Source organism: Lathyrus oleraceus, chromosome 1 (genome assembly GCF_024323335.1).
Source record: "Lathyrus oleraceus cultivar Zhongwan6 chromosome 1, CAAS_Psat_ZW6_1.0, whole genome shotgun sequence".
Taxonomy (NCBI): Eukaryota; Viridiplantae; Streptophyta; class Magnoliopsida; order Fabales; family Fabaceae; genus Lathyrus; species Lathyrus oleraceus.
In genome coordinates, this window is record NC_066579.1 from 342995988 (window position 1) to 343007146 (window position 11159).

Genomic DNA, 11159 nt, shown 5'->3' on the forward strand with positions numbered 1-11159 from the left:
TTGGCTATGTGATACTTACAAAGTAATATGGGCGATGTAGGAAACACAATTGCAACCAAATTCATTAGTGCGGTGTCGCGATTGGTGATTATGACTTATGACATGTTTTCTTGGTCTTTCAACATAGTCTTACAGATTTTTAAAGCCCATGTTACGTTGTCCTCCTTTTCAGATTCCAAAAATGAGAAACCGACTGAATTACACCAACAATTTCCAAGAGTGAAAGTGTATACTTGTTTGTTTTGTATGTTGAGTCAATTATGAGCACATAGAGAAAAGTGTTGAACAACTTGACGGAATCAGGATGACTCCAAAAAATATCTTGAACGATGACTTTATCCTCATAAACTTTGTACCTCGAAACATAGTGGTAATCATCCAAAAGCTTAAAGATTTGTTTCATCTCGGATCTTGGTCCTCTTACGACCTGTCTTGAGCACGTACGTTGTATATTTGCTTGATACTTGAAACATTTAGAGGTCTTTTCCGTTTCAAAATGCGAGTATGTTTTTCGATGCCACCATGTTTAATATCATGTCCGGAATAAGTCCCCTCTCCTCCGGAACAAGGCGACATACAATGGGATGACCGACTAGATTGTCATTCAAGTCATGATTATGTATACCGAAAATCACATTAAATTTCCATGTCTTATCTGCCATACCGTATCCGCGCAATTTAAACGAACACTCACATTTCCTCGATCCAACATCATCTCGTTTCGAATTCGTAATATTTGGTTGGTACGTGCCACTTCTTTTGTATATCATTGTTACAAATGTTTGTCTTCTATCTGAACCATTATCAGAACTTCTGATTACAACGCCAAAACCCAAGTTTTCGGTCTCCCTACAAATCCATTGTAGCATATGTTCACGAACAATAAACACTTATTTATTTATAAATTGTGCACGAACATCTACCTCGACAACAATCGGTCGAGCACCCCATTTAACATAATCATTCGCTGTTTAACATGATCATTCACTTCATCCGATTTAATATCAAGCTTCAATTCATTCGGTTTTACATCCATACTCATAATAACTTTGGAAAACATATCCAGATGCACCATATCTAATACCAACAACACAAAAACGGTGTGAAAACTCAAACTATTAGGACAATCCAGAGATGCACATCCGAACCACACCTAACTTTGTTCAAAGATGCATATCCAGATTCAACGTCTATTTTTCAGCTCATAAACAAGATTAATACAAGGAATGAAGAGATGAAATGAATGAACTTTACCTCCAATTTCAACTTGCATTTTCTCCCTTTGATGTGATGGAATACAAAAATGATATTTTAGTGTTGAAAATGTGATTGAGAATGAAAGAAACATTTTAAAGAGTTTTGAAAATGGAGTGTTGTATGAGTATGGAGGAGAAGATCATGCAAGGTGGTATTTTATCCAATTTTTTGCTGGTCATTTTCAGATATGCAACTCCAAAAATATCATTGAGTCGTTTGTTTAACTAGCTCACTAAATTAAAACATAATAAGTGAGTGTCTGAATTATTTGAGATATGCATCTCTGAATACATTCAAATATGATACAAAGATGTATCTCCAGACTACGTTGTTTTTCAAAGTGAATCTTAAAAAGATATATTTTAATGTGGTTTGAGTGCGTTCGAAGATCCATCTTCAAACATATAAAAAAATATTTTCAAATTTTCAAGAATTTAAAAGACACCCCAGGAATAAAAAGGAGTATTTCCCAATTTAAGTTGTATCATCCAAAGTGTATAAGACCCAAAAGTGAAACGAAGAAGGAAAAAAAACACATCCTATTATTCCACAAAATCCTCTCCTCTTCCACCAAACTATTCAGTTACCCACAAAAAAATCTAAAATAAAAACACATACACACACTTCAATTGATATCTCTTCCACCACTACAATGTCAAGCACATGGTACTTCTCTTCTTTTCAATTCAATTCAACATCTCTTTCTTTTTTTTCTTTTTATTATTTTAATTTAACTTTCCTTCACCTAGTTACTTATTTTCAGAAACCATGTCTCCCATTTTATAATTAATTAATTTTGTTTCTTTTTTTTCATCTGATTTCTCAGAGAATCTCTGATTTTCTGAACTCAAGTCACTCACTGACTGCTACGCATGCCGCCTACAAATACCTCTTCCTCAATTTTCACATTTCCCGATCCAATTAACTAACAGCACACCTCACATTACTATTTCCACCTCCATTTTTTTCCTTTCGTTTCTTCACAATTTCGATCTGAATTCTCAAAACAAAACAAAAAATGCTTACATGCATAGCACGTCCGAAGAAACTCGGCGACGACTCACTGAGTCACGGCGACGATTCAGACTCAAACAACAATGCTAAGAACGTAAAATCGCTGACGTGTCAGATAAAAGACATGGCGTTAAAAGCTTCCGGCGTTTACAAACACTGTAACCCCTGCGCGCCGGCGAGTCGTGTCAGGAACGGTGGAAATGGAAATTCAGAGTCGGAAACTGATTCGGAGAAGTTTCGGAGAACGAGGACATGGGGAAAGGAGATGGAAGCGAGGTTGAAAGGGATCTCGAGTGGAGAAGGAACGCCGAGTTCGTCTTCGTCGTCGTTCGGCGGTGGTAGTGGACGGAGAGTGGTGGTTTTGGAGGAGGAGGAAGGGAAGGAGTGGGTGGCTCAAGTGGAGCCTGGCGTTTTGATTACTTTTGTGTCGCTTACTCGTGGCGGGAATGATCTAAAGCGGATACGGTTCAGGTACGATTTTTTTTCTTTCTTTTTTTCTTTTTGTTTAATTACTGTGTCGTATAGTTTGTTACGGTGTCGTTTTGAAATTGGATATAATATAATATAATATATAACTGCGTCGTATAGTTTGTTACGGTGTCGTTTTGAGATTGGATGGTGTTGTTGAACGTTAATGAATGAGATGGACCCTAGTAGTGTGTAGTGATAATGATGAGTAATTACAATGTTGTGTGGCTTTCTTTCTTTTTCTATACAGTGTCATTATCACGGTGCCTTAAAGTCACTAGTATCTCTACTCATCTATATCTACACTCTACTCTCTAGCTACTCTTTTTTAATACTACTACTTTTTACCTAATGAAGATTTAGGGTTATTCAAGTTGGATCATAGCTTAAATTAAAGCCACTAATAAACTATGAAAATTTAGGAAAAAATTAAGAAATTATGGAATTTTTCACCAAAATTAAAATGTAACAGTGGAATTATTAATTTCATTATTTTCTTTTCTTTTTTGCAATTTTGATACACATTTTAATCATTTTTAAGAAGAAAATATTTTTTTTATCCATAGATAAATGATAATAATAATTAGAAAAATTAGAAACTCTCACGGGAAAAACCATAATTTAAAAACCTAGTATTATTCATATTTTTATTAGTTGAGGCGAAATTTTTGGATTAATAAATTCATGTTTCTTATAATAGTGTAATAAAATATATTTAGAATAAGTTACTTTATATAGTAAAAAAAACTATTAAAAACAAAGGGTGGATAATACACAAAAATGAGTTTTTATTTTAATTTTTTACTGGATTCTTTGTTTAAATTAAGTGTGCATAAACTATTCTCTGATTATCACAATAATTATTGAGAAAGATATTGAGATTAATGATTTAGACATCGACATAATCTTAATAGAATATTATGATAGAAGTTGATCCATATGTGGATTTTTTGAATAGGATAAAAATTAATTGTTGTCGAATTTTAATTATATTGGGAAAAATGTTGTATACTTTGATACTCCATTTTTATTTAGTTTATTTTTTTAGAAAAATAAAATATTTTCCTGAACAAAAGGAGATAACAAACTGCAAAGTATATATAGTCAAAGAAAAAAACACTAACAACAAAAATAAACTAAATAAACTATTTTGGTACAATTGAAAATTGTAAGCAAAAGTAAAAACAAAAATTAGTCTAATTAATTTGTACAATTTTATTTTACATTTATTTGTTTCTCAAATTTTATATATGATGGGTTACTAAAATAATAAAAATAAAAATATATAGCACTACAAAAAATTAAAATATTATAAAAAAACATCAAAGTAGATATGAATTAAATCTAAGATCTACATCACATGGTTTGTTTCGTTCTAAAAAGGAAAACTTTAGATTAAACAACTACTATTGCGTTTGTTTCAAGAAAAATAACTATTATGAGTATAAAACATTTATAAGTTATACTAGTGCAATATTGGACTTATTTATTTTTTATGCATGTTTGAATGTGGTGAGTAATGATCCTTCAAGAAACAATGGAAACTATTTGTTTCTTCAACAAACAATTGAAACTTTTTGTTTCTGAGAAACAATCTAAATTTAGAATACAAAACCTCACTTTCTTTTTTGGCATCATATATCCTGCTACCTCCCACCTTCTCGCATATCTCTCTTTCCATTTTGAGCTAACTTCCAAGTGTAAAAATTGACTATGAGCGTAATGTTTCTCATGTAAATGTTAGAACATCAAGCCAAACACTAACCTTAAATTTATCTATTTAGTTTTGGGTCAAAATAATTCAAGGCTTACCAATATCTGATTACTATTAACACTCTAAGGTTTTGTTTGATGTTTAAAAAAAAGAGACAAAGAAAATGAAATTAGATAAATAAACCATCTAAAATCATTTTTCAATAAAATTATTTAATTCTTTCATTTTGGAGGACTATCTTATTCATTTTACTTTCATTTTGTTCAAATTCTCTCCAATAGCTTTCTCCTTATCAATTATGGTCACTTATTTCTCCTTATTGTTGAAGAATCCTTAGTCCAATAGTTGTCATAAGTGATTGGTTATACCCTTTTCACATTTTCTAGTTATACCCTTTTCACATTTTCTTGTAAATATGATTAATATTTTTTTGGTAAAAAAAACTCCATAATGGCTTGTGAGGGTGAATTTGAGTATTATGGCAAGAAACTCTAATAAATTATTTGTTGTTAAAGAAAAAAAGTGAAGTGTGAAATCCATGTAAAAAACAAGTATATGCACATAAACATTTCTAAAATTCCGATACACCTTTTCTCTACATCTATTTTCTTTCTCAATCTATGTTTTTTTCTTACATGTTCATTACATTTCTCATTTTTTCTCTTTCTTTTTTGTCTGTTTCATATATTCTTTTCATAATTCATAGTTTGAATCAGAACCACAATTTCATACTTGAAAACCAGTATTCTCACTTCTTAGCCCAAACCATGCAATAGTACTATATTCACAAAAGGACTTTAGTGGGGTCCAAACCCTCCTTCTTTTTTGAAGTTTCACGCCTTTGCTAAAAGCAATCCCAAAAGTGTTCCAAAAGAAAAACTTATTCTGGCTCCAAAGTAATTTGTGGGTCAGGGTTAACACTGTTAGGAACCTTTAAATTTGGTTTTGTCTTTTGGTCGGAAAAGCTCTTTTGTTCTCTTTTCAAATCTCTTCATGCCGAATTATGTGACTTTGTCATCCTATAATAACAGTTTTTGTCTTTTATTATGCAATTTGCTGAGGAGTGCTCTCATAATCTTCCACTCCCAAACCATATACAAGACAAAATGTGAACCTAGGTGGGTACAAGGGACCTAACAAAGTGATGTACATAGATAACATCGGCTATAGTAAAGTTGGGATTTAGTGATTAAAACATCTCTACTTAAGCATTAAATTATAACATTTTTTCTCCCGTGAAGCCAATTTAGTTGGTAACTGTGCATAGACATCCGATTATACAAACCCAGGTTCGAACTTGCAATATCGCACTTATTCACCTTTAATCGGTGAAATTCTAGCCAATAAGCTACTTGACAAAATTTATAAAATTGGTTAATTAAATCTGTTACAAAAAATTCTTCCAAAATTTATGATTTATAAGTTATGGTCTTGTACTATTTCCTAAGTTTAGTTATTTTTGTCTTTATATATTTTATCTTATCGTAAGATAAAAGCACGCATGACATTAGTGTATTTTGGTCCTACATGATGACTTGTGGTGCAATCCCTACCATTATGTTGCTGGTGGGTGGGTCAATCCATGAATGATTCTGTCTTTTTTATCCTGAATTTCAGATCACAAATTTAAGAAATAGTGTGGTCTTAGGCTAATATTACAACGACTAAAACAACCAAATCATTTCATTGTTTGGTGTGAAATTAACATCAAAAGTTTGGACCCACCTGCTTTTGATTGCCTAGACAACTCCATTCTATGGTCAATGGTGACCTTAAACAGCTTCATTTCCACAAAACATGATCGGTTTTACTAAGAATTATTCATGTTAGAATTCTTTGTCAAAAAGAATCTACTCGAGTATCCTTCATAATCGATATCATGTTCATACTCCACTAAAAACTGAAAATTTATCTAAGAAACTTTGATGAGAAAAAGTAACAATTAAATTATAATGACAAATTCGCAACAAATCAGAATCTTTTGAATTCAAGTTTAGAGTCCAGCGGACCACTTCATAGCATGTTTTAAATTTCATTGTAATGGTGGTTATGCTGCAAAACCTGATTTTATAGTAAAATATGGACAAATGTGACTGAAGAGATATCTTAAATCTTTATATAGCAGCTGCAATTACAATTGTAGACTGATTTAAAACTATGCTCGTAATTTTACGCATAGGAAAAAGGCTTGGTTGTTTTCGTGACATTGAAGAAATAGTGTTTCGTTTGAACGCAACTTCATAGAACAAAGAAAAGTAAGACATACCAGAATGGCATAGACAATAGGAACAATGTAGTTGTCAATTTTTTTGTCTGGGATAAATGACTTTTTAATTTTTTTAATTGTGGTTGTATTGCTCCTTTTACGAATATCAAATTCTACGTACCACAGTGTTTCATTCACATTTACAATTTAGATGATACAATGATTTGATATGAAGAGTTAACGATTTCATTATTGTTCATGTTTCATGTATAGTCGCGATACATTTAACAAATGGCAAGCTCAAAGATGGTGGGCAGAGAACTATGACAAAGTCATGGAACTTTACAATGTTCAAAGGCTTAACCGCCAAGCTTTCCCGTTACCAACTCCAGCAAGATCTGAAGATGAGGTAAATTCTCACTTTGGTAATTTGGTATTCAGATGCATAGTCATTTTGGTAACTAAAATTAAAAATTTCTATATGCTTAGTCATTGAAATTGGCAAAACCGTCATTGAAATTACAAATTATTAGTCATTTTAGTCACACTTGGTCTCCTAGTAGTGTTGAGTTTTAAGTTTTAACTTATAAAGATGAGAATAAATTGTTTTAGTGTTTCTGATTTGTACATTTGTGTGCTTTGAAAGCAGAGTTCAAAGCGTGAATCAATAGCAGACAGCCCTGTGACACCTCCACTGACCAAGGAACAACTATCGCGCAATTTATACCGACCAACAGGAATGGGAATGGGATATTCATCCTCAGATTCCTTTGATCAACACTCAATGCAGTCCAAACATTATCAGTATGATTTAAGTGGCATGAACTCAACTCCAAAGGTTTCAACCATTAGTGCTGCAAAGACAGATATATCATCCATGGCTGCTTCTATAAGAAGTAGCTCTTCCAGAGAAGCTGATCGCTCTGGCGATTTATCAATGAGCAATGCTAGTGATCCGGATAGTGAATGGGTTGAGGAGGATGAACCTGGTGTTTACATTACTATTAGGTCTTTACCAGGTGGTAAAAGGGAGATCAGAAGAGTCAGGTTCAGGTATACTCTTGCAACAATGTTGTGGCTACACGCAGTTTCTGTTCAAAAGCGTATTATAATTCTAGGAATAGAGATTGGTATCTGAACTTACTCTTTTCACTGTCAAACAATATGAAATTTATTTATGTTTATTCATATGTGGTGCAGTCGAGAAAAATTTGGCGAGGTTCATGCAAGACTATGGTGGGAAGAGAACCGTGCCAGAGTACATGAACAATACTTGTGATATTCATCAATGGATTTCCTGCTAATGGTTTACAAAAAGTGGAGGTGGTGTTACTTATTAATTTTGTTTAAAAATTCTCTATTTGCTGCGATTAGATACCAAAATCCAAATGGTGCTACTTGCACCTCTATCTTTTTGGGTTCATATCATCATGCTTTCTACTAGTTATTCTCTTCTATGTGGTAATTAAATTTATTTAGCTTCTATTAGTTAGAAATCCTGGTGAATCAATCAATTGTTGTCATGAAACCTGAGTAATGGTTGTAAATTATATATAGCTGTTGAAATTGGATACAAAGAATGAGTCATGTTGCTCATTACTTTTTTGTTCTTTAAGCATCCAACTTGCAACTTCTATGCCTATATTGCACAAGTAAAATGAAGAGTAAACTATCAATTTAGTCCTTAAACGATAACTTTCTATTCAATTTAGTCTCTAAATTATATTAATATTTTAAGTAGATTTTAAAGTATAAAAGACCTGTATTATAGTCCCTACCGTCAAAAGATGTTTAGGATTGTAAAGCAATAATTTTTCTTGTAGAAACTTTTTGTCAAGCCTTAGAGTTCAGTTCATTAGGATGCAAGTTAATGTGTTTCCTCGGATTTAGGCAAAGTGTTAAGGTCATGAGTGTCACAAACGGCTTTAATGAATATATTCCATTAGAATTTTTAAGGACTTTTTTTTAATGTATTTTTATCCCCTTTTTAGGCATTTTAAACTTTTTTGGTTCCTCTATTTTAAAATTGGGTCTTACTAACTTGTGCCCTTAAGGCACAAGTTAAGGATACTACAACTATTAATTTTTAACTCAACATGGCGTATCCCAACTATCTCTTGAGTAACACGGGATTGTAGTTGATATAACCATGTGTTCCTATTAAGGGGACATTCGGGAACCCTTTATATCTTGCAATGACATCCTTCGTTTTCCATTCTCTCTTATACCAAAGAATTGAACTGGCGGAGAGAGACGCAAACCTTTGGGGCCATTACAAGTTGCTATAAGCAAAAGGTCCATGTTGAGGCATACGAACTCGCATCCACAAGGGCAATAGAGGAACACAATAGAGAAAGGTCCCTCCTTTCTTCCCGTGCCTTGTATGGAAGATATGATAGAATTCGGCGAGTAGGAATGACACCGGGTTATTGGCTAGGAAGACTTCCACCACCAAATGATCCACGAATTCTATATTAGGGAATATAACAATTCCATGTATCAAGAGTGCTAATGTTGCGCTATTGAAGTCTGGCCTTTCTTCCTCAATCATCTTCCAAGCATGGGCCTTAAGGAATTTCTTAGTTAAACCCTTGACGGTACCTTAAGATCCCCAATTAGCCAGTAGTTTGTTGGCGTTGATACCCAAGATGGTAGAGAGCTCAGACAAACAAAATTCTTCTTCCAACTTGGGGAATGAGTTATATTCCTTTATCGGTCAGTTGAGAAGTATCTCAATGTCTTCTAGAGTAGGGGAAGTTTGGAAGTTAGGGAAAGTGAAACATCTTAGAGGGACGTCATAATATTGAGCCAATGTAGTGATTGCACTATAGTCAACCTTTTTTGTCAAGAGGTCTATGATGTTGTCAAAGGTAGCTCTGAATTTGTTGTCCTTGAGGGATGTATCTTTATAGCAAAGGACCTTCAAAGTGCCAAGATCTAGTCTCTTGTATATGAATGTGAAAGTGTTTTTCGTTACTAAGGGGTCCATGATTGTGTTGGTAAAAAGTCTTGTAATTCTGCGTTTAAACAAATGAAATGCTTAAGAGTTTTGCTTATTAATTAATGATGTATAAATGAATGTATGAATGGATGAACGATTTTTATTAGTTTCCACGGAACTTTAGGCACGGGGTTCAAAATCTGGGATCAATTGTGACGAAGTGAGGTTTAATAATGACTGCTTTTCAAACCAAGGTTCTCACTTTGCATGATCTAGGGATTTTGAGAAATGGGTGTAAGACACTGCCCTTAGAGTCATGGACTCCCTTGACTGTCTCCCGCTTATATCAATTTACTTGCCAGACAACAACTCCATCAAAGAAATCTACTATAAGTGAGATCTTCGAATCGGTCCTCGCGAGGAAAGCTCCTCAGGGACCTATACTACGTGACCGTCGGTCTAGGCCGACCAAGGTTAAATGTTCTAAAAGGGGTCTTAGGATCACTGACTCTAATGATGATAAGGATGCTTACACTGAAACCTCGACGGTCATCAAGACCTCTAAGAGAGTCTACCACTAAGTGAGGTTCTCATACGGCCCTTCACGAGGAAAGCTCCTCGGGGATCCATACTACTCAATCTCTCTTATCTCAAGTAAGCTCTCAGACTCGGGTGGAGAGTCTTTCACACATGGTTTTCATTTGCAATCATTATTGTAACACTTTTCTTCGTCACAGAAAGTTTCAGACCAATAAAGAAATATGTACATGGGTTAGTAACAAAAAGCCAAATATATACACAAGAAAAAAAACGGATAAATCCCCACATACGTAGAAAGTAAAAACAACCCAAACTATGCTACACTTGCTTAGGGAAACATAGTCCCCAGCAGAGTCGCCAATTGTTGCTATCGGGATTTCACGATAGCGAAACCGAGATTGAACTAAAGGAACCCTCCCCAATCGAAGAGAGGAGAGAGAAGGCAAAACAAAAGAGTCGCCACTGAATTTTATTTGATTTCCTATATCGGAGAGGATAGGGGAAATAGTCGATAAAACCCTCAAAGTGAAAAGGTGCATACAGGAAGTGCAAGGATAAAGAATCAGTCTCGCAACTGAGATCTGGGTTCGGAAGCCGGTTACACAAGGGGAAGGTATTAGTACCCCTCATGTCCATGGTACTCCATGAGAACCATTTGGGTTATTTACGTATGTGGATATTTATCTCGTTTATTGTTTTATATTCCAAAAGAGTGTAAAAGAATGAGATTTTGGGGTTTTTTAATATTGTGCTCGCCAAGGATTATGGCCTTTGTGCCTACGTATCACTCATCGGGTGATGAGGAATCAGAGTTTCGTAGTTCGGAGTAGAAAATGTTTGTGTGTTGATTGATTTTATCTTTGAGAAAAAGGTTTTTGGGATGCTTCCCTAAGGTGCAAAAATAAGGTTTGATGGGTTGTATTGATTTTACCTTGAACAAGGGTTTATGAAAAGAATGTTTTTTGATTAGATTGCAATAAAGTATATGGCCGAAGGTGAAAATTATAGGTAACAAATCA

The 11159-nt window shown here is 34.0% G+C and overlaps 2 protein-coding genes across 2 annotated transcripts; one reads left to right on the forward strand and one right to left on the reverse strand.

Moving 5' to 3' along the window:
* Positions 1-491: 491 nt before the first annotated feature.
* LOC127105845 (uncharacterized) lies at positions 492-1075 on the reverse strand. Its single transcript, XM_051043059.1, has 2 exons — positions 924-1075; positions 492-849 (listed from the first exon to the last, which is right to left on the reverse strand). The coding sequence occupies exons 1-2, from the start codon at positions 1073-1075 to the stop codon at positions 492-494; spliced, it is 510 nt and encodes a 169-aa protein (XP_050899016.1).
* A 654-nt stretch (positions 1076-1729) lies between these two features.
* LOC127135565 (protein Brevis radix-like 4) lies at positions 1730-8274 on the forward strand. The gene is made up of 5 exons (XM_051062233.1): positions 1730-1923; positions 2084-2742; positions 6933-7068; positions 7309-7712; positions 7860-8274. The coding sequence occupies exons 2-5, from the start codon at positions 2276-2278 to the stop codon at positions 7936-7938; spliced, it is 1086 nt and encodes a 361-aa protein (XP_050918190.1). The 5' UTR covers positions 1730-1923; positions 2084-2275; the 3' UTR covers positions 7939-8274.
* Positions 8275-11159: the final 2885 nt, after the last annotated feature.